Below are 24,432 nucleotides of genomic sequence, written 5' to 3'. Positions count from 1 at the left end.
TATCGTTACAAAGCCTATTGTTTAACACAATACATGGATGTTGGTCATTGTGCTGTGCATCATGTCTTCCAAGTTTTGTTTTTAAGCTTTGGCAACAGAAGTGTCTCTCTGCTCTGTTTAACCTTGTAGCTCCAAAACTCGAGGTCTTGGAAATAATCTGAACCTGTGCTGGGTCACTGCTAACTACTTGGATATTCATACAGTGCATCTATGTGCAGCACTTTCTCTGTCACTCACACAGCCACTTCAGATGTCAGGGGCAGGTTGGGGTTCAATGTCTTGCCCATGGACATTTCAGCATGTGTAATATGGGAGACTGGGATTGAACTGCCAACCTTCTGGTTTCTCAGCCCTCTCCACAGCATCACATACAGAGGTACAACTCCCCATCTGGATTATAAATTCAATTGCACACACTGACAACTTTTCCCGAATCAGATGGCAAACTTTCAGTTTGATATTTAAGTGAATAAGATGTGGTAAATTTCCAGTATTGTACAGTTTTCTGCAAGTTTCAAGAGTTTATTGTCAAATGCACAACAATGACATTAAGCAGTCGCTCGCAATGAAATGCTTGGGTCATAGGCTCTCTTACAGTAATGCTCAGAATATTACAAGCAAAACAAAAAATATTTGAATAAAATAATATAAAATAGAACATCAATTTTTTTTAAACAGACAAATAAACAAATAAAATATACAAATATATATATATACACCTGTCCTGAAGAAAAAACAATAGTGCAATTATGTGCAATATTGCAAATATGCTAAGGTGCTGGTTAAGTGGAGTTATTGCAGATTGGAGGAGTTTAAAAGTCTTATGGCCTGGGGGATGAAACTGTCTCTGAGCCTGGTGGTGCGGACCCGGATGCTGCGGTACCGTCGGCCAGACAGCAGCAGGCAAAAATGCAATTAAGAATGCACTATTTCTTACTGAAACAGGATATTTTGGTAACTTAAAAAAAATCATTTTGGTCTAACAAAATAGTTTTCCCTTTAAATTGTGACTTGTTTTTCTTAGGACAGAGTTCCGGGTTTAATCTCAGAATTAAGACTTTAATATTCAAATGCGTTTCCATTGCAAACATCATATTTAAATCAACTGAACCCATTTTCTTCAGGGTCCTAATCTTCTAGCATCCCATAAACATGCAGCGAACCAAAATTGTGTTTTTGGTGGATTTTAACCCAATTTTTGTCACAGCACCACTTGGTCACTTGATAGGGTATTTTTAACCTCGGCTAATGAGTTTCACTTTTCCATCATCCAGTGGAAATTCTAGAGAGGGCTTGTATAACCTTCCAGGCCATAATAATGACAATAGTGATGATGATCGCGTATGTGTGTGTAGCGGTTGTGTGCCATCCATCCACGGATCAGCGCTGTGGTCCTGCGCCTCCCTCTCTGTCTCCCCCTCCTGTCCTCAGCACCAGCCTGCGTTTCCCTCTATTATTTTCCACTCAGTTTCTCGCAGTTTAAAATGGCGGCGTTGAGCAGCGCCGAGTCCCCACCGCCCGTCTTTAACGGAGACACCGCGGAGCGGGAGCCGGGCCTGGAGGAGCTGGGCGCCGGGCTGGACGCCTCCTGTGCGCCGGGGATCCCCGGAGGTCCGCAGGATGAGGAGGTAAGCGCGCACGGCGGCGGGTTTGCGGATGGAGGCTAGGCAGGGGACACGGGCTCCGAGCTGAGGTAATTGGATGTAAATCTTCAGGAAACACCGGCTGGAACATGGATCGTGGGGGCTGCAGTGCAGGGGGCAACTGACGATGGGCTCAATGTAAACGAGCCGTCGGAGTGCTGGGGCTCCCACGGCCCACGGCTTCCAGCGGACAGAGCGATGCGACAGAGCCGAGTGATCGGGAGGGGGGAGCTTTTATTCGGCCGAGCCTGTGTTTATTTCGGGCCTTTATTCCACTCGCTCCTGGCTTCATTTTTCCAGGCTCGCTGCAGCTGCAGCCTGGTGCGCCAACAGAGCGCACGCACGCACATACACACATACACATTACACTCTCTCTCTCACACACACACACGCACACACACACACACACACACACACACACTTGTCTCTCTATAGTTGTGAGGGCTTAATCCCTGGACCCTTACCCTAACCATCCCACCTGAATGCCAGACCATTACCCAAATCGAATTCGAACCCTAAACCCAAGTCTTAACCCACAGCAGCCCTTTGAATTGAGGACCAGCCAAAACGTCCTCACAATGATGGGATTGAACCAAAAGTGGTCCTCATTACTATAGATATATACACACACACACACACACACACACACACACACACAATCACGCTGCTGTCCAATGCATTTCGTGTGTGTGCAGTCTGATGTGCACACATTTTAATTTTCACCAGAGGCTCCTCACCTCAGAGGGCTGATGATGATGGTGGTGGTTGTGGTGATGATGGTGATGATGATGATGGATGAGGGAGCCAAATCAAGTCGTGCTTGTGAGTGTGTGTGTGTCTGTGTTGTGAAGTGCAACTGAGATGCACAGGCTACTTTTATTCATATTAAAGGCTATCACTGCCCCCCTCCACACATACACACACACACACACACACACACGCACTAACACACACACACACACTGACCCTTCTTGTAGAGAAAGTGCTGTAAATAGACATACTGTATGAATGTGTATGTCAATGGGTGAATGCCAAAAACCTAAAGCGCCTAGAGTAGCTATCAAGACTAGAAAGGCGCTATATAAATACAGACTGTTTACACAAACACACATACACCATTTAAAGCACAGTGACCATGTCCCATGTAGCCCGGCCTGGGAATCAGTCTCCAGTCTGCAGATCTGAGGCCTCACTGCTAGACTATGACAGCAAACAAAATCACACCAGCAGGACATTTAACATTCAAGAATCAATCGCTATGTAAAAGTTTCTAATACGCAGCATCAGTGCTGAGATCAGATGTTCGCCCTCTACATTAAAACCGGCTCACAATCTATTATTTCATATCTCACTTCTGTGGCCTCTAGCCAAGTTTTAAAAATCTGCTCATCACGTCAGTAAAGAGTCTTCCTTTGGCATCGTATGTTGGGGTCAGCCGGCTGTCATCGTTACCATCTCTGTCATCACTTATTCAAAAAGTCCATGGAGGCGATCCCCCTGCCGCTCCTGCGTTTGGGTTGGTTTTTATCAGACAGCGTAGTGATCATGAAACTATCAATTTGTCTCCAGAAAGGGCTAGATCTTATCCTGAATGGAGATCTCCCTCAATCCTCTCTGTCCATCGGAGTGTGTGTGTGTGTGTGTGTGTGTTACTCTCGTGCAGCAAAAACTAGTTTTTGCTGCACGAGTTGAAACGGAGTCAGTTACAAATTAAAATGTAAAATTTAAATCATGTTCAGTCCACTGTCAATGTTAAAAGACATTTACTGGACACAAAGATATTTCAGGCCTCCTCCAAGACCAAGCAGAAATAAACTCAAACAAAGACAACAACAGCACTTTGTAACTTGGTTTTTGTTTAAAAAAAGTGCAAAATGAATTAATACATTATTATCGTTATTATTTTATTATTATTATTATTAAGGCACATACAGGGTCACGCTAGCTCAAAGATCTGGTAGAAACACACACCTATCGGGCGACTGTGGTTTAGGAAAATGCAGGCTATTTACCATTTATACACAGGGTACAAGCTAGCATTAGCAGCAAATCCATGTTGAATGAACGTATATTATTACTATACCCTAGTTCAGATTGGTGCTCATCCTTCCCAAATATGGCCGGGGACCTCAAAACAAGATAAGCGTTGTGTCTTCAATTAGCCATATTTCATCTGATCCCCTATGGCCACACCTAGGGCATAATTTCCCAGTCTATCTTCAGGGAGAGCTCCTGGAGGCTGATTAGATATGTGCAGACTTAAAGGAAGTTCAATGATAAGCCGGTTGTAAAGTTGGGGGACTCGCAACAGACAGATATTCGTCACAGGCAGAGGAGTAAACTTGTTCTTCTGTGCAGGGGCTTCCCCTTAATTTAATTTCAAATGACTAATATGTCAAGTAGATATCTTCATGTCATGTTTAAACCAGCTTTAGCATTTCAGTCGTCGGATCAGGATTTCTAACCAGCTGCTGCCTCGATGGAAGAGGAAACACTTTCAAAACCAAAGCACAAGAATTGTCTAATAAAGGTGTTATTGCACAATAACAGGGTGTTTTTGACGATGTGTACATTTAGTGTCGTAGATTTAGTTTTGAAATACTTCAATCTTCTGCAAGCCCAGCAATCCGTCTCTCACAAGTCAGACCGTCTCTCATTTACAAAAAGTATGAGCCTCGGTTGTCCCTCCAAACTTTGGTCAGCTGCATCCTCTCTGCTTTAATTGTCAAAGTGATGTACGTCCAGAATTTGACCGGAGTCTATATCTGGCAATTTAAATTGGTTGGGGACGGTTTAGAAAGCAACGTGAGGTCTCACACTTCAGACTGCATGTCAGAGCAAGACACGAAGCCCAAGGAACTCTCTGTGATAAAACTGTGGTGAGGCATGCATCAGGGTTTTGATATAAAACAATTTCTAAAGCTTTGAGTGTCCACAGGAGCACAGTGACATCGATAATTTGGAAATTGAAGACATTTGGAACCAGTAATACAGGCGTCTCTGTATCAGAGCTTCGGAAGTTGTCTGCAGATATGGGAGAACCTACCGGAAGGACAGCTCTCCATCAGTCAGGCCTCGGTACAGTGGCTAGACAAAAGTCAATTTTGAGTACAGAGCACATGACAGCCAGAAAGAGGGGGGAAAGAAACTCCGAGCAATGTCCTGCAAACCCGGTATTCAACCGGCTGAAACATCCCTATGGTGAAAGCACAAGGGTGGCAGAATCTTGTGGAGTTGCTCCTCAGATGTAAGGACAGGGAGACTGATCAGAACTGAGGAATAACGAATGCAGGGAGGAAAAGGACACTTCACATGTTGAACTGCGCTTTGAACTCAAAAAGACCAGTGGTTTTGCATGTGCAAGCAAGTTGTCAGTACTTTAGCCATTAGAAAAGAATAATTATTTTTATAATATAATTTATATATTTATAATAATTTTTCCTTTTCTTGGGCCAGAGTTCCAGATAAAAAAATGGCTGCAAATGGATCTTCCAATATTTAATATCAATAGCCCTTGTCCTGTGACTGTATTATGTCACACGAATCTAGGTCAGGTCCCAGGTCAGTAGGGTCTGAATCCAATAGTTATTTTCCGAATTTATTTATGTGCAGATTATCTTGTCAGGATAAGCAATTCGTAGTGACTATAAAATATCAGTAAATGGTGAAAAGTGCTATTTGATTTTTTCAGAAATCAAGTTTAGATCTACAGATGTGTTGTTCTGTCTAACTAACCCAAAGAGATTCCATTTGGTACAACCCGTTAAGTTGGGACATTTTGTTGGGGGTGACCTATATTTGGACTTGGGTACAATCCGGATTAATTTCAGGAAATTCCGCCCTTACTTCCTAAATTGTTTTTGTAAAAGTGCCTGAGGTAAAATGTTGCTGATAGACACAACAGTTGCTCAACTTCTCAGGGGCAATTTTTGGTATAGCCCAACTGAGGCATGATTTTTGGCCGATATTTTATTTTAATTGCAAAATATGCTCATTGTTGAACCATTTGTAGCAGATATGATGGGTTTTATCATTGCTGTTCACTTATCAATGTGCAGGCACTACAAATGGAATTTAGCTTTAAGATTATGCGTTTTACCCTTCTCTTATTGACCCCGAGCATCTTTTTTGGCTTTATGTTATATAAAAAACAGGGTTAGTTCACATTTGACATCAGTACTGATATATCTGATTGACTGATACTGATCAAAGAAATCGGTCAACCAGTTGATAGGATCGTAATGTTTAGTGGTACTAAGTAGAATGTCAGCTTTCAAAAGTGTCAGTTCTAACTTACATTGTCAGCATAAAAAAGACTAGCATTAATCATTCACGACAAGTTTGCTTTCATTATAAGGGTTAATAGAACCTTACACTAACTGAAATCAAGTAATGTCTCACTGTTGTTGTGAATTGGTGTTGCATCACCTGTTCTATCTCAGTGTTGCCAAGAGGCTAGAGGATGTGGTTGTTACCAAACTTTCATATTTGAGAAGTCAGATACAATCTCAATTTGACCAAAACAAGAACTTCTTTTCACACAAAATTTTGCTTGGTCTATTTCTCCTTAAATCGTTTAGACAAATAGGATAAATACTGTGTCTCAATCACAGCCCTGCCCATATATTGTCAGGTTAGCTCATCTGTACCCCGCATCATACTCTCATGTTACTTCATTTTTCTTTATCATCTGGAAAGTGAAAACATCATATTTCTGCATGGAGTCTCTTGTGCTGAAACACATGGAGTCTCTCGTGCTGCCTACTGACAGGTGCCAGAGCTGAGGGCTGGAATGAACAGATATCACTGATATCTTTTGCCTGTCTGGTGTTGTGCCGCTTCCCGTTTCATTACCTATTTGTACTTCCATCACATTTAAATTTGTTTTCCATGTTACAGAACAGTCAGTTTGTGAAGTTTACAGCCTCGCCATCCTGTTTCTACAGTGTTGCTTGATGAGGCAACCAAAAGTAAAAAAAAAAAGGCAAGTTCTTAATGATGAGTTGACTCGCTGTCATTTAGGGGACAGCTCTGTAAAGTAGAGGTGAATTCAGATTAACAGTGACCCGTCACATGATTGTAAGGCAATATCTACATATGAAAAAAAAGAAGGAAAGAAATTTGTGGAATAGTAACGCTTGCTTCAAAGTAACTGTACTTTAATTTGGAGTTCTGCTAGAATACATATTGTTATGTTCAAAATCAATATTTTTCTCATTCTGTACACGTCTGGCGTGCCTGTTTTCCCCCTCTAGAATGCTCCGTTTTAGCTCTTGACTCACCTCCTGAAAATCCCACTTCTGATTGGCCCACTCTTTTGTGATTGTTCAACCACTTAGTGTATGTAGGAAGTGTCAGGGCCCGTTACCCAGATGCTTCCTGATCAGCAGCAACACTGCTGTCGCCACGGTAATGATGGCGTCAGTTCTGCTGTACCAATTCTGCCTTCCGTCATCCTTCCTTTGCGTTTGACGTAAGTCCAGACATTTTGTTGGGTTATAAAAAGTCAGAGAAGAGTGACATCTCTAGTACTTTACAACATCTACAGTACCTTTAGTACAAACTGTACCTTAGAACAGTGATTTTCAACCAGTGTGCCGCGGCACACTAGTGTGCCGTGAGAGATCGTCAGGTGTGCCGTGGGAAATTATCTAATATCTAGTGTTGCACCGAAGTATCGGCCGAACATCGGTAGCGGCCGATATTTGCCTCGTTTACTGACATCGGCACATCGGTAATAATCTTGACTTTCACCGATATCATTGGTATTTGTGGTTAAACCGCTGGGCAGGTGCCGCGGCTGGGGGAGCAGTCGCCCTCCTCTCCACGCAGCCGGAGACTCGGCGTGCGGCACGCCTCGACGTTTTTTTGGGGGGTGAGGTCCTCTTCCGCGGTGCCTCACGGCGTCAGTGGTGCGGGGGCTTTCTTTCTCTTGGACCGTGGGGTGGTGTCCGTCGCCGGTGCGGAAGGCGGGCCGTTGGAGGGGACCGGGTACGGCGGTCGGCGGCGGCGACTCTGGACGCGTGTCGGGCCCTTCTCTTGGATCACCTCAGCTACGGCGCCCGCTGGGGGAACCCTCCGTTCGCGCGGGGGGCCCCTCCGGCGGTGCGCCTCGGCTGGCGCCTAGCAGCTGACTCTGGTGCGGACCAGGGGAATCCGACTGTTTAATTAAAACAAAGCATCGCGAAGGCCCACGGTGGGTGTTGATGCGCTTCTGCCCAGTGCTCTGAATGTCAAAGTGAAGAAATTCAATGAAGCGCGGGTAAACGGCGGGAGTAACTATTGGCACTCAAAACAGGTCAATCTGTTTTAGACAGGGTTAAAAGGTCCTGTTTTAAATGATCCTTGTGGTATTTTGACCAAAATATGTTACAGACATTTCAATAAGACCCCAAGGAATCATATCAACTGTGATAAAATGGGTATAATATGTCTCCGTTAAATAAAGTTTAGTTAAATCAAAGATTGTTTCATAAATCTGATTCAATTTTTGCTCATTAAAAGATAAGAGTAATAAAATAAAATAGTGCTTTTTAATACATCTAGAAACTATATTACTAACTATATGTATTATATGTACTGTGTTAGTCCATAGAGTGTCATTTTGGTTGGCCCCAGGATTTTGTAAATGTAAAAAATGTGCCGCGGCTCAAAAAAGGTTGAAAATCACTGCCTTAGAAGAACAAGTGTTTTATTGAAGAAGCATTGGTTCTGCACTGCTCATAACTATAACCTAGTCATAACTAGTCCCTCTGGTTGCTGTTAGTTGGTACCCTGTTTTAACTGTTTGTTAGATTAAATACTTCACCTGAGTAATGAACCATTAAGAATGTTTGGCACTTTTTTTTTACTTCTGCATAACCATTTGCAATATGACCAAAGAATGAATTTTAAGCTCTTTTGTGTTGCTGTAATGTCTTTGACTATTCAGCTGATATAATTCTGATAGCCTGAGTAATTTCACTGGGTTGTTCGAAAAGTCTGACTTCTGGGTCATTGTGTGTCAAGTTATTAATTCAGCTAAAATGCCATAAAAGCTTCTCAGCCTATCAGTATCCCGGTGACTTGTAGTCTTCTGTCCCTGGTGTCTTCTTTGTCATTGTGCGTTTTATTTTTTTTAAGATGTGAAAGACTGGAACCTACTGTGACAAATTGGCAATATTAAAAGGCAAAAGTACAACATCAACGGAGGCCAAGTCATTGACAGATTCATTCTATAGACCTCAGACTAAGGTTGTTGTTAATTCATTTAAATAAACCCACTCCATAACGTTGCTTTGTGTGTTTTCCCCACAGATCTGGAACATCAAACAGATGATAAAGTTGACACAGGAACACTTAGAGGCTCTTCTGGACAAGTTTGGAGGAGAACACAATCCTCCCTCCATATATCTAGAGGTAAGAGTGATTTGACTTAAGTAAATAAAACTTTGGAGACAAAAAAATCGTATGAATGACACTCGAGGTTTTGAAGCTGTCGAGTCAGTGCTCTCTGGTGTGTCGCCCCCTTCAGGCCTATGAGGAGTACACCAGTAAGCTAGACGCCCTGCAGCAGAGGGAGCAGCAGCTGTTGGAGGCCATGGGGAACGGCACAGACTTCTCCTGCTCTCCCACCACCACGCCAGCCCTTCTGGAGGTCAAGATGGGGAGCTGTGGGGCTGGAGGCGGCGCTCAGGCCTTTCCTTCGGCCCCCAACACATTGGATTGCCTGCAGACCCCCACCGACGCCAGCCGAGCCAACCCTCGCTCCCCGCAGAAACCCATCGTGAGGGTCTTCCTGCCCAACAAACAGAGAACAGTGGTACGTCGGGATGATTTAAGAAACCATTTATTATTGATTTGCAATAGATATTTATTTTTTATTCGCTTATTATAGTCGGTACATTGTGCAACATTAAACCTAAATGTTACCAGATGATGCTTTGTACTATACCAGGCTAAGGCTGATTTTCTGCTGCAATCCCCTGGCAGGTCACAGCTAAAAGTTAGATATAATGACGAAATAGCACTAAGCAAACTAGACAAAGACTAAAACGCATAGTTCAGCTTACACACAGTAATGCATCACACACCTTGTCTACCTTGAAAGTCAGAGCACAGAATAATCTAAACATGACGGACCCATTTAAGGCCTCCTTGTACTCAGCAGTTCTGGGTCGTTCTGGATCATAATTGACAAATGTGGTGAAATCTTTGGTTATCAATCAAAAGGATCAGTGTTGTGAATGTTTGATGAGCTCCACAGTGGATAACCGCTGATACACCAGATACAGACAGACCCTGAACCCGTGTTAACCTCCACCGATGGCCACAAGGAACAGTCTTACTCAAACTTAGCAGTTCCCCCTCATCCAGCCTCCTCTGCTGTGCCGCGTCAGTTCAGTGAGTGTTGCTGTGCTGTGTTCAGGTCCCAGCCCGCTGTGGGATGACTGTGAGAGACTCGTTGAAGAAAGCTCTGATGATGCGAGGCCTCATCCCCGAGTGCTGTGCCGTGTACAGGATGCAGGACGGGTAAGTGTGTCTCTATTGTACTGTGGAGGAGACCAACTAATAATGCATATGCTGATACTTGACCCTTTCTTTTGTTGTATGCTGTCCACACACTGGTGTCAGGTTACAATGTCTTTGATATACATTACGCACTATAATTTCCCTTGGTTATACATTTGTATATATTATTATAAAATGTACAGTGTTGTCCTGAACTTAATTTACATACATTACCGTTACTCTCTTTACTGTTCTGCTTTCAACCTGTTTGGAAAATTCAGCTTCGATATTTAAATGATTACTCTGCGGTTTAAAGAGCGATGCACATTTTTGGGAGATGATATGTGAACAAATATATTAAGCTCTATGACTCAGGTTGGTCCGATTTCTCTTGATCTTCTGAGATCTGAGAAAGAAAAAAAAAAATTCTGGTCGTGTGAAACCAAGACTAAACTGTTTGATCTCAGTTCTTAGGAGAGGATGTGCAAAGAACAATGGAAGAGACTCTATTAACCCCAATGTGTAAGACTTGTTGCTTTATACTTGAGAAGACTCGGCTATATTCACTGCCAAAGGTGCTTCAACTAAGTACTGAATTAAGGGTCTGGATAATTATGTGAAATTTGTTTTTCATGTTTTAAAATTTAAAATCGAAGGTACAGTATTTACTTGAGGTACAAATATTCTGTTTCACTTTGTTTAAAAAGCAGCAACATGACGAGATGTGTGGAAAGTGAAGGAAGGCTGAATACTTTACAAATGCTCTGTCCATATACAATCTACATATGCATATGTGTGTGTGTTTGTTTACATATTTCATAATCACAAAAATCATATAAATCAGTGGAATATGAACTTCCTGTTTCAGAGAGAAGAAGCCCCTTGGCTGGGACACAGACATATCCTGGCTGACAGGGGAGGAGTTACATGTAGAAGTGTTAGAGAATGTGCCGCTCACCACACACAACTTTGTGAGTACGACCTGACAAACTCCGCCTGCTGATTCTATTCCTCAGCCTTATCTGGTGCCTGATTGTGTGTCTGTGTTTGATTGACAGGTGAGGAAGACCTTCTTCACACTGGCCTTCTGTGACTTCTGCAGAAAGCTGCTCTTCCAGGGTTTCCGCTGTCAGACCTGCGGCTACAAGTTCCACCAGCGCTGCAGCACTGAGGTTCCACTCATGTGCGTCAACTACGACCAGCTAGAGTGAGTCTCACACGGCGTCGTTGCACCATGATGCTGTTGCCCGGTCGGGACTGAACCTCCTGTAACATGTTGCACACAGGAGAGGGGCTTCCACTGTGATCTTGGACTTTGGATTTCATCGCACGTGTCCAGTAAAAATATACCTTTATCCTGCTGTAGCGAACTGCAAAGTGTAGCTGTGTAAGCTTCTATGTGTTAACTCATGCTAGCTCAGTTAGAAGGGTGCTAGATAAGAGCCTAGATTTGTTCCTGTGGATGGGTCTATTTGCTGGTGTGTCATACTGAATACTGGAAAGTGATGTGAAGGTTGCTGATGTTAGCTTTAGACGTAATCTATCTGTTTCATCTTGGGTTGGGTGCTCTGAACTGGCATGTGGCGATGATGACATAGGGGCAGTCAAGGTGTGATGAGCACTGGCACTTAAAAAACTCAATTAGCAATAACAAAGCGATAAATCAGAAACGGGTAAAGGCGGTGACTTGGTCATGATGCTGGGCTCATATCTTAGGAGGCGGTGGACTAGTGGCAGAAACTTGGACTATGGGCAGAAAAGGTCTCTGGTTCGTCTCTGGTTCGACTCCATGAAGAAAAAATAAAAAGACGAACCTGGATTGATCTGTCCAAAAATCCAAGAGGATTCTTCCTATCCTGTCTAGTGCCCCTGAGCAAGGCACCTTACTCCCCCAACATCTGCTCCCCGGGCGCCGTACATGGCTGCTCACTGCTCTGTGTGTCCTGCACCAGATGGGTCAAAAAGCAGAGGTTAAATTTCCAGTGTGTGTGCATGTGTGTGCCTGTGCATGTCTGTGCATGTGTTTGGGATAAATAAATGCATCTTAATCTTAATGACAGTCAGTCACCAGTGATAGATCCCTATGTCGTTCAGCAGATCATATTTTGTAGTTTGGCTAACTCAAATAAATTGAAATCTAGACTGGATGTGAAGGGACATTTAACTAGAAGTGGTCATTTCGCTCAAACCCTGAATTTACTGTGTACATGTGACAGTGCAGTACTGTTCTCCTGGCTGAGCTTTGGGCTCTGTGCCTTCCCTTTGTCGGTCACATGACTACAAATTGTGCAGTGTTTCCTGATTCAGTTGTAAATAAGTGAGACTTCATTGCTGAGTCAGGCTGGGAGTGACTGAGTAATGCATTATTAACTAACCTTGACGATTTGTGTCCTGCAGCTTATTGTTAGTGTCCAAGTTCTTTGAGCATCACCCGTTCACCCAGGAGGAGGGGTGCTCGGAGGGAACCACCCCCATGTCTGAGGCCTGTCCGTCACTCCCCCCCTCCGACTCCATGGGGTGAGTCGTCCACCGGCAGCGCTCTGCAGTTTTTCATTCCAGAATGTTACACTCGCTCATGCTAATCTCTGTCATTTTAACATAAAGTAAATGTGCAGAGTGATGTCTTGTGCTTTTTGTTTTTTGCAACTACTCTTAACTAGCAAACCTTATCTTTCCAGGTCTATATGCCACGCCAGTGTATCACCGTCCAGGTCCATACCCATCCCACCCAGTTTCCGGCCCAACGAGGAGGACCACCGCAACCAGTTTGGCCAGCGGGACCGTTCGTCCTCGGCCCCCAACGTCCATATTAACACCATCGAGCCTGTCAACATAGACGTGAGTCTGCTCTCCCTCCGCTAGTATTATGATGAGAAATGTCAGCCATGAACTGTCCCCCAGAGATCAGACGACAATCAGACTGAGCTTGACCACATGGAAGCACAAGTGTAAATGCACCCGAGACAGATTGTGTCCAAACGGTCAAACCCCCTCTGGCGATGGTCAGGGGACGACTGCATACACCCACTACTTTGGCAGAATTACACAATCACACATGACTGTTCAGACGAATGAGCTAGATGCCGCTAGCAGCCATTAGTCAGGAAGCATGTCCTCTCCTCAGTCCCTACGTTATTCAAAACAGATGTGAAGAAGAGACCAATCAAATGAAAGACACAATAACACAGCTTTACAGATAGATACCATGTTCTTCTCTTCTTCTAGTGTCTTTTTGTTGTTGTTTCTAGGCCTGCACAAATGACAGGAGGATGTAATGTCTATTTCTCTATGTCTACGATGTTTGAAAATGACAGATTTGGCTTCTGGTTAAATCGGAAGCTTCGCCAAATAGGTTCCTTGTCCTTTCATATTACTTAATACAAAAAATAAATAAAACCAAAGTACTTTGTAGGAAAACTGCTATTATTCTTGTTATTACACTTAAAGCACATTCAAATCAGTTCGTTTCCCTTCACATTATTTCAATGTGTTGCTTCTAAAACGACCCTGTGAATACAACACAAACATGGGTGCACCTTCTGTTAGAGCCTGGCTAGAGTACTTTGTATATTTCAATATTAAATGCGTGTGTGAATAATTATACATGCTGTTCATATTCCTGACTTTCTTTCCTCTTTCATTTCAGGACCTGATTCGAGATCAGAGCTTACCACGATCAGATGGAGGTACGGTTCACAGCAGCAGACGCCTGTAGCTTCTGTTCCCACCATCCTGCGTCTGCGTGCTCTTAGTCTTTTGTGTGTGTGTGTATGCATATGTGAGTGTTTGAATGTGTGCGTGTGGAGATTTGTTTAGTCCTGCAGCCAGTCACTGACAGTAGTAGGTTTTATTTTTCAGATCTGTGGGTCAGGGTATTTGGAAAGGACATAACCTCCACTTGTGCAGACCAGTCCTACTTAAGAGTTGCTCTGCCAGGTCAGGAGGAACATGCGTAGCTGATGAATCTTTTCAGCCGTAATTACTAAAGTATTCATGGTAATAAAGTCACCTGGAGAGCTCAACAGTAGTTCTGCGGTGTGCTATGGGCGGCTGGTTCCCCCTGCGTCTTCTACTCGTCTCGCTCTCTGACACAAAGTCGTTCCCGTTGCGTTAAATGATTGCAAATCGACGCGTGAACGTTTCGGCTTCGCGAAAACCTGCAGATACCCTGACTGACAGAGCTAAGCTAGCGTGCTGGCAGCGTAGGGAGGTAGCGGGGCTCCTCATTCGGGAGCCCGGCGGTGTCCACGGACACCAGCTAGAGGTGAGAGGGGCAGGGTGAGTAGCAGTGATGGTCTGTCTGTCTCTCTTTGCCCTGCAGCCCCCCCGACCCACCCCGCCCGCTGCTTGAGGAAGCACCGAACACGGACCTCAAGCCCCCTCCTATACTCCTACCCCAATGACATAGTGTTTGATTTTGAGCCTGAGCCTGTTTTCCGAGGTAGCTAGGCCTCTGCGTGTTCCTGTGTCCTTCCACATCCACCCCAACCCCACCTGTCCAAACCCTCCCCCACCGACACCCCCCATCCCTCCCCACCAACTTCCCCACTCTCCCTATGTCCCATCCACGACATCCACTGTGTGTGCCCTCTCTCTTTCCTCTGTGTCTTCTCGTGCTCTCTCTCTCTCTACCACACAGCCGACACGACACGGGCTACACAGGGATCTAGCTTTACTCTGATGAGACACTTGTGATTGTGTGGATGGTGGTTTGTAACATACTATAGTGTAGAATGCATCAGAAAGTAAATCAGGGGATTTAACAGCTCATTCTGACTTATTTAAAGGTTAGAACAGTTTGAATACTTAGAGGAAAATATTTTTTTTATCTGGTCAATATTGTGATTGCAATCAACATTTTATTAATCAATCAACAAATCAATTCTTAGGCCTGTGTATAGCTTTTTATTTTTGTAATAGACATCAGCACTAATGTATCTTCTTTCTTCACTAGTAATCTTAGATAAAGATAATAACTAGGGCACAAAAAAAGTAGGATGTAGTCTTTAAAATTATAACTTGAGGAATAATAACACAGAAAATAGGTTTGAAAACTGAAAATAATTTTGCTACCAGCTCTAGAGAAGTGTGTTTAATGATGTTGTGCCAAAAAATATTCAAGTTAATTCATTAACATCTGAAAACGTTTGATCAGATAAACTTGTTTAAGCGAGCACCATCGTCAACCTTTACAGACTCAAATCTAACTCCTGTATGTTCATAATGTGTTGAACCTTTAAAGGGGAAGTCCGGTATATTTCACCCTGGGCCTTATGTTTATAAATGTGGGTTTGTAAATATATCATCTCCACTGGCAGCCCTGACAGGTGGGAGTTGCTACAATGCAATATTATGGGACAACTGGGGTTCAAAATTGTCACTAAAACTACTTTTTGACAATGAACAGCTCAGTTATTTTCCCTGGGTCTTTGATAAGAGTGTAGTGACGTTACACATGTCTCGCTCAAGAAGAAAGTCTCCCTCATAAAGGAAAATACTGGAATTCCCCTTTTTTCCCCTGGATTCCACAACTTCTTTTAATATCTGAAAACGAAGACTCAACCCACTGTCCGTTAATGATAACATCCTATGTTTGAAACATTTCAAGTCCAATTCAGATTGATTTGTAACATTTACTTCAGTTAATTTTATTTAATATTTCCCCTAAAAACGTCCAACCAAACTCGTTCATAGCTTTTTATTAAACAGTTCAAACACTTTAAATTGGCTAAACTACTCTCCAACATCATAACATTATTTGTGATCCTGAAGAAGTTAATAACATGTATCTGTAAAGTCAGGATGATTAAACCATAACCACCATCCAACCAAGCACCTCGCTCCCCTCTCCTCCGTGCATGTGACCAGACACACTCAACTGATTCGGACGCCTCAGTCCCCCGCCTACAAACCTCTCCTTCTCTGCACCTCTACTTCTCCTCCTCCCCTGTTTGACCTGCGTTTCTCATTCTCTCTCCTTCTTTTGTCGTGCCCGATCCGTCTCCAGGCTCCACCGCAGGGCTGTCGGCCACGCCGCCCGCCTCTCTCCCCGGCTCCCTGTCCAGCGTCAAGGTTCCACAGAAGTCGCCGTGTCCGCAGAGGGAGCGCAAGTCGTCGTCCTCGTCTGAGGACCGCAATAAGATGGTAAGGGGTTTGGTGCAGAGTGTTTCTGTAGTTCAGTGTGTGTGTGTGTGTGTGTTTGTGTGCTGACTATGTGTCTGTGGAACAGAAAACCCTGGGGAGAAGGGACTCCAGCGATGACTGGGAGATCTCAGAGGGTCAGATCACTCTGGGCCAGAGGATAGGCTCTGGATCCTTTGGAACTGTCTACAAGGGAAAGTGGCACGGTAAGAGCAACGGCACCCTCTACTGTCAGTCCACCACATTCTGGTGAGGAAGCAGTTAACATCCTATAGGCATCAAATCAGTAAACATAAACATAATTAATACAAGGAGTCAGGACAATACAGACTGTATTCCGGTCTATTTCTTAGTGGGTTCCAGATGTTTGATTTAGTTTTATATGTCGCTATGAGCTTTCTGAAATGTTCTGACATTGTGGACAAAGCCATCTTGGACTATTTGAGAACCAGCTGTCCTCTCCTCCTCTCAGGTGACGTGGCGGTGAAGATGTTGAATGTCACCGCGCCCACACCACAGCAGCTCCAGGCCTTCAAGAACGAAGTGGGAGTCCTCAGGTAACTTCTGCCACCTGCTCTGGGATCAGGAGAATCCGTGCACCTTTTTTTTTTTATATAAACAGCCACACAAAACACATGCAGTTGCATAGTTTCATCGACCTGTGTGTGTGTCTCCCTGAAGGAAAACGCGTCACGTGAACATCCTGCTGTTCATGGGCTACACCACCAAGCCTCAGCTGGCCATCGTGACCCAGTGGTGCGAAGGCTCCAGTCTGTACCACCACCTACACATCATCGAGACCAAGTTTGAGATGATCAAGCTGATCGACATCGCCCGGCAGACTGCTCAGGGCATGGAGTGAGTGTCCCTCCCCGCACACTCACTCACACAGACACACACACACACACACACATACACAGTCTCAGTGTGTTTAATCCCTGTTTCTCTCCTCCTCAGCTACCTGCATGCAAAGTCAATCATCCACAGAGATTTGAAGAGCAACAGTATCCTTTGTCACTTTATGTCACTGGGTCAAGTCAAGCTTTAGGCCGGGGCCTTTAAGCAAACTTGCAAATAAAATATAAACCCTGCATAGAACTCAGTTGCGACGACATAGCAAAGATCATAGGTGTGGAAGAAAAGTGTTTCCTTGACGACCCCTTCTCCCAGATATTTTCCTCCATGAGGATCTGACGGTGAAGATCGGTGACTTCGGCCTGGCTACAGTCAAGTCCCGCTGGAGTGGCTCCCACCAGTTTGAGCAGCTGTCTGGATCTATTCTGTGGATGGTCAGTATCACTTCCCTAAATTTAACATTCACTCTGCCTTTTATTTTATTAGACCTCTGCACGTTATATTTCCATGTTGTCTGATCGCACTACCCTTGTGAACACGATATTTCAAGATCGCCTCAGGGGAGTTAGTTCAAATTTTTACAAACATTCACTTGGAATCAAGGAAGAACTGATTCGATTTTTAGTGGGAGTGTCCAGACACTGAACCTGCTGTGCTGCTAATGGGTTAGTGATGTATGATCGAGAAAGTGCTGCACATAGATCCACTGTAGGAACTGTGTGAATGGTTGGAAGGGAAAACTGTACTGTAAAAGCCCTTTTGGAGTGGTCATCAAGACTAGAAAAACTCTATATAAATACAGACCATTTACCATATCTGCTCTCTCAGGCTCCAGAGGTGATCCGGCTGCAGGACAAGAATCCCTACAGCTTCCAGTCAGACGTCTACGCCTTCGGCATCGTGCTGTACGAGCTCATGTCCGGAGTGCTGCCCTACTCCAACATCAACAACCGAGACCAGGTGAGAACCTATTAAGATTTGTTAAATTTAGGTTTAATTCACGTTTCATATGTCATAATTTTGTATTTATCCATACATAAACATAAGTGCTTGTTTACACTCGATCTTATTTTTAATTTAACCATAATAATAATGTGGCTGTCATACTCGGATTATTAAACACCGCAAACAATAAGCTGTAGTGTAATTATTTCTTTGTACACCGGCTAAATAAATATGATCAGGAAAAACGAAAGCAGAGGGGAACTGTAGAGGTGCTGATGGTTGATTTAACAGTTTATTAATCTATTGGATTTTAAAACTTGACAGTCGTGTTGCAGTTCCATTTAGCTGAAATGTGCTGATGTCTTGTTTTTAAGTGTTTCCTCTCCAGGACAATGTTAGACTGTCCCTTGTACAAATGATTCCGCACCAGCTACAACCTCAATAATCAGTTAGAGCTGCTGCCATTGAATGTTTTTTTCAATAATAGTAAAACAAAGAGTCTGGTTTTTGAAGTTGTTTAATTGTTTATAAGTATAAAAAAAGTAGGTTCAATTTAAAAGTACCATTGTAGTGGCCACTGAACCTGAAGAGGGATGTTGTTTTGATTCATGTTCCCATAAATCAAAGTTGACCTTATTGTGATCTTCAAAAAACATGTTTGCCATTTAGCAGCAAACTGCACTATGGGCCCTCACCGTAATCCATTAAAACAACAATAGAATCATAATATAATATTAGCCCATAATTAACATGTCATAATAACATTTAACAAACAAAGACATGTAGTGCAGTGGCTCCTAAAAACATTCTGATGCCTCCTCTCTTCTCCTCCCGCAGATCATATTCATGGTGGGTCGAGGTTACTTGGCCCCCGACCTCAGCAAAGTGCGCAGCAACTGTCCAAAGGCCATGAAGAGGCTGATGGCCGACTGTCTGAAGAAGAAGAGGGAGGAGCGACCTCTCTTCCCTCAGGTCAGGACATAAATGTTTCTGCTTTTTTATTTCATTGGGAAGACGACGGATAAATACAATAGAATAAATACGATATTTATGCCCATATACATGTGTCCCCATGAAACGGTTTTTATGTGCGAGTGTGTGCGTGTATTGGTGTTTGTCTTCAAGTCATCACTTAAACTGCAGCGGGTCAGAGACGTCAACTTAGTCTGTCTGGGTCTCAGCGAGAGAGAGAGTGAAAAGTGGGTGGATGGAGTCAGGATAAAGAATACAAATGTATGTAGGTTAACACTTTGTACAGTTGAATTGATTCTCGGAGGAAAAAAACATTACTTCAGCAAAATGAAATAACCAGTCGCACAAAACCAAACAACCGACGCTGGACTCAGCCAATCGCAGATGGACGATATAGTCCTCCAATCGCTTAGCCCTTGTAGATATTTATTTTCAACAGGCTCTGAGACAGTTCTTCATTTCTAACCGTCCCTGTGATAGAAGACAATATCATAAAAGCCCTGCATTTACTCAAAGGGCAGAATGCATCCCTCCATTTCTGCAAAGCTCTCATTCCAGTGATCCTTCCCCACTGCTCCCCCTGTTAGGAACATTTCACTCAAACAGATTACAACATGGCTCACAATATTTGTCTTGGTTTTGATTAAATGCTCTAGCAGTGACTGATGGATCTGTGGCTGTGCTGTGTATTCCTACAGATCCTGGCGTCCATCGAGCTGCTGGCTCGCTCATTACCCAAAATCCACCGCAGCGCCTCGGAGCCTTCGTTAAACCGCGCCGGCTTCCAGACGGAGGACTTCAGCTTGTACGCCTGCGCCTCCCCCAAAACCCCCATCCAGGCCTGTGGCTATGGTGAGCTCACACACACACACACACGTACACAAACATCTGACTTCACAGCACCCGGGAGGAAACTAGTCCACGGTAGGATACAGTGTTGGCAGCAGCAGTAGTGTGGCTGTTGCAGCAGCGCTCAAAAACTTATTTTCTCCATGTCTCTCTTGTTTTTCAGGGGAGTTTTCAGCATTTAAGTAAGTGCTGCAGATCCCACCACTCCATCCCTCGTCACCTCTCAAAAGTCTCGTGTCTCTGCGGTGGATTAATTACTGGAGAAAAAAAATCTAAAGTCGTCTCAAAGAACCTGAAGACGGCAACCAAAAGCTGTCCTGCAGTCAAACAGCCACTGCGACAGACAAAACTGAATTAGGAAAAATAAAAAAAGAGCAAACAAAGCAACTTGAATGACACAAAACGAAAAACAACATCCACACCAAAACCGTTTCTCCCACCCGCCGGAGGGAGAAGATGAAGGCGACGATGAAGGGAGGAGACGCAGCGCTCCCGTCTGACTGGGGGGGGCTGGAGATGGAAGGTCGGGCGCCGGCCTTGTTCCCCTGCGAGAGCTGGAGGTCACTGGGCAGGGGGGGGTTAACCCCACCACCCCCCAACCTGAAGAGCGATGACTTGAAAGATAGATCTCTTTTTCACTTTGTCAGTTGTTTCTCCGGTTTCAGAGTTAAGCTAGCATTGGCTAGGAATGATGACCCTTTTCTGTCTTTTGTTCTCTAGAGGAGATGGTAGCAGTGCGACATGCAGCACTGGCCCTTTTTTCCCATCCTTTTGGGCTTAAAGCTGACCAAATTCTGCAAAATACTGAGTTTTGCCTTCTTGTTTGCCTCCAACAGAGTCAACACCGGTGATGAAACGGCCGCAGCTCTTTATCTCTCCGGAATAGATTGTGCATGCGAAAGCAGGAGAAGCAGATTTGCAGGAGTCTCGGGCACAGGAGCTGCTCTTTGGGAGGAGAAATGCTAATTTATTTGGCGACTCGTGGAAACAACGCGAGAGGGATTTCGTAGTCAATCTAAAAAGAACCCGGTCGGAGATTAACTCATTGAGATTGGTCTCGATTCGCAAGATCTCTCGATGTTGGATAACTCAACGGAGACGCTCTACCTTTTCAAATGATCTCATTGGAAGGGGTTAGTCGTGTGGTTTCCATTTGGAAACTCGGTAGCCGCGCGTGAAGGGAGAAAAGATGCAGGCTTGATAGATGATGGAAGCTAAACTAAGGTTTGTTTTTTTAAAGAGCCTAGTCTAAGCCAAGCTGCTGCCCGGGGTTTATACTGAGCTAAAGAGTGTGTACAGTAAGTTGTTACACAGCATCTTCGCAACTAAAGCTTTTCATTCGCTTCTGACGCTTTTCCACAGAACCCAAACTCTACTTTCTTTTGTGACACCAACTGCATGTCTTTCTTCTTTCTTTTTTTTTTTTTTAAATCACGTGGCTTTAATATTGCACTCTGCTTAAGACGGGGACCTTTACTTGTTGCCGCTGCTAACCAATGAGCCGCAGCGTGATCTGCTGAAGGGACACGTGGTCTTCTGGCAGGTTCTGTTAGTCTTGAAAAAAAAAAGTTCTGAAACTTTCAGTCACACCTTTCTAACCTTTTTCTACACACATGCACCTGTACTCTTTTCATTCCAGTGTGTGTTGTAGGTGTTAAACATTCTTTTCTTTTGTTTCTTGTTTTTTCATTATTGTCATTATTTGCCTTTTTCTGTACAGGCAGGCCTGCAGATATTTACTTATTTATGTGAAACTTTTTTATTTACCGCTTTATTTTACGCTCTGTCTTTCTTTAGATGCTTGTTTTAGTCTTTGTGACTCGTGTACTTGCACTTTGTAGAGATGACACGGATTCGAAGCGAATGAGCGACTTGCCTTGACTTTTTTTTTTTTTATGAAGAATAAATTGTGACATACAGAGCTGATGACCTAAAAATCCACCTAATGCATGAGTCATCTGCCGAGGCCCGAGTGTGAATATATTTTGCAGAGAATGACTCTTTGATAAAGCCTCCACGAGCCGAGTATGTCACCACGTGTGATGGGGAGCGGAGAAAACGAGGCTGCCGGCTTGATGAATGGATGTTTGGAGGTAGAGCACACGAGTTGAAGCGCCCATCCATCCAAATACAACAAACTGCTTCTTCACATTCATCACGGATCATGCCTTTCCATCACAAACGCCATGAACTTAACCCCCACTCCCACCCCCCTAACCCGCTTCATGGAACTGTCCGGCTTGTGAAGAGATACACTTACTTCTCATCTTACCCACAAGTCCCATCTTAGGGCTGCAACGGATTTAGCCTAGCTTAGCACAAAGACTGGAAGCAGAGGGGAGGGGGGGGAAACTGCTAGCCCCGACCCAGGACAGTCTTACAGCTTATCCCGGTCCTGGATCATAGACCTCCTGGAATTTGGACCTTTTTTCGTCACAGGGCAGCTCATGAAATGTGTCACACTTGCATATTGAACATGCAAGTGTGGTTGAAACTTCAAGAGTAACCAAACCCAAATCTGTGTAAAGCCTGGCATCTACTGATGAAAGCACGGTACTTAATTCCCACCGGCTATTTTTCTGGTAATCATTCTGAGCATTATTCCGTAGTTGTGTCAGCGGTGTCGGCCACGTTGCTGCTGGTTCACATGATGCTTTGGTTCAGGTCTTGTAAAACAGCTTGTGCCCTCATGGTAACACGCTTCACTTATTGAGCACAAGTCGGTGTTGGTTGGGTTTTTAAAGACCAGCTCGAGTAATGTGCTTTCACCATGAGGCTTTAAGCTCCACGTTGGTTTGGTTTGTACTCGTCTCTAGTCTGTAAATTCCAAAGACATAGAAACAGTCTCTTAAATGTTACATATCCTTCGGTATGAGGGACGTTCGTCTCTATCCTTAACTTCACTAAGCATCTGAAGAAGAACCATCGGGTTCAGGTTGTGAAGGAGACTTTGAGTCATTAGAGAGACAACGATGTCATGGTCAGGAAAGGCTACAGGTTTGGAGATAAAGTGGAAGATGAGGTAATTGGTTAAGGGTTCTTTAATCATTACATTCTACTAACTGGCTCAGAAACCTAATTTAATCCTCTTCTCTGCCTCAGAGCTATAATTATGTTTTAAATATATATAAATATATTTATTTTTTAAGTCAGGGCTTTGACGCAGGCCTTGGTCATTACAGCTCAAGGATACACATCTCCAAGCACTGGACCACACAGTCACGAACGCGTTCATATAAAGGACAGTTCAGAGCCTGTGGACTGTGGCAGGAATCTGCAGGGAACATGCACAGTTTACAGAGGAAGCCCCTGTCAGCCACTTCTCGCTGAATCTGACTTTATTCTCACGAGAGTTTAGCTTCTTAAGACAGTTACACAAAAAACATTTAGTCGCATCTCAATTAATTTAGAGTTCCAATTAAGGCTGGAAAGCAAGTAAACTCTGTCCGGGCTGTTATCTCCAAACCTAAACTCATGAAACCAGAACTGTCTGGTCTCTGCTCAAAGTCCTCTCACATGCTCGTCTCGGAGCGGTTGACTCTATCTCATGGTGTTCTTCAGCACACTGAGCTGACACAGGTGAAACAATGCAGATGTTCAAACTTTGATGGATGATTCCGATCAAATCCTTCTTGTTCATGTTGGGGGGGGGGAAAAGACGACCATGGAGGTTCATTCTTGACGTTGGAAAGAACCTCAGCTCCACGTTTACTTACTGGCTTGTTGTAACAAATGTAGGTCAATGTTAAAGGCCACACATTGGAATCAATTAAGCCTCCAAACACGTGATATGGTCCAGAACCAGTGAGTTAGTGGACTTGTTGGTAAACTTCGTTTTACTAGGTCAACAATGAACTGGCGGCCTCACTGGAAAATATCACGTGGTCTCAGTCCATCGGTGTGGTCCTTCAAAAACTAGCAGATAGGAGTAATCTAGGATTTCACATTTTCACATTCTTCATTGTTACAGGACCTGAGGAAGTAGACAGCAACGTCTTTAAGAATGCTGTATTTATTATCACGTTTGCTGATGTCCGTCTATAAACCGGAGAGTTTACAGGACTGACTCTCTCCTCCGCCGCCCTCCTCTTATCTCACTCTCTCACTCTCTTCTCCGCCACGTAATGCACAGCCTTGCTCTCTCTTCATTCCCCCCTTTTGTTCTTCAGACACATTCCCCTCCTCCCCCCTCCTTGCCTGCACCTTAAACCCAACAACTGAGAACTATCATGAAAAAAAAAAAAACTAACTTTATGGAGAATTTTTTTTTTGGGGTTATGTTTTTGTTTCACCTGTTAATAGTTGTACAAAGGAAATACTGTCAGTTTGCTAGGAGGCATGGAGACCACAAATGTAACAAATGATAAGCTGTTGAAAATGAAGAGACAAGGATTAAAAGATGTTTTGATAGGCAGACTTCTGAGAAAACCAGTTGAGTGTAAAAACTATTTAAGGCTGTATCATAAGAAGAAAAAGCTTAATGTATTTGTTGTGAATATGAAAAACTGATATATTAAAGAAGTGCATGAAAACTGTA

At 43.8% G+C, this 24,432-nt stretch overlaps 1 protein-coding gene across 2 annotated transcripts; it reads left to right on the top strand.

Annotated features, from left to right (window-relative positions):
- Positions 1 to 1,484: 1,484 nt before the first annotated feature.
- Positions 1,485 to 24,432, top strand: braf (B-Raf proto-oncogene, serine/threonine kinase). 2 transcript variants are annotated; one of them, XM_053415097.1, is made up of 19 exons: positions 1,485 to 1,628; positions 8,940 to 9,041; positions 9,157 to 9,444; positions 10,051 to 10,154; positions 11,002 to 11,104; positions 11,192 to 11,340; positions 12,531 to 12,650; positions 12,812 to 12,971; positions 13,780 to 13,819; positions 16,141 to 16,277; positions 16,363 to 16,480; positions 16,747 to 16,831; positions 16,956 to 17,132; positions 17,232 to 17,278; positions 17,445 to 17,563; positions 17,958 to 18,089; positions 18,912 to 19,046; positions 19,745 to 19,898; positions 20,059 to 24,432. In XM_053415097.1, the coding sequence occupies exons 1-19, from the start codon at positions 1,485 to 1,487 to the stop codon at positions 20,079 to 20,081; spliced, it is 2,337 nt and encodes a 778-aa protein (XP_053271072.1). In that variant the 3' UTR covers positions 20,082 to 24,432. The 2 variants fall into 2 exon arrangements, with proteins under 2 accessions (XP_053271072.1, XP_053271073.1); XM_053415098.1 differs by lacking the exon at positions 1,485 to 1,628 and adding an exon at positions 7,029 to 7,116.

Source organism: Pleuronectes platessa, chromosome 22 (genome assembly GCF_947347685.1).
Source record: "Pleuronectes platessa chromosome 22, fPlePla1.1, whole genome shotgun sequence".
Taxonomy (NCBI): Eukaryota; Metazoa; Chordata; class Actinopteri; order Pleuronectiformes; family Pleuronectidae; genus Pleuronectes; species Pleuronectes platessa.
This window is presented reverse-complemented; position numbering and strand designations above follow the sequence as displayed.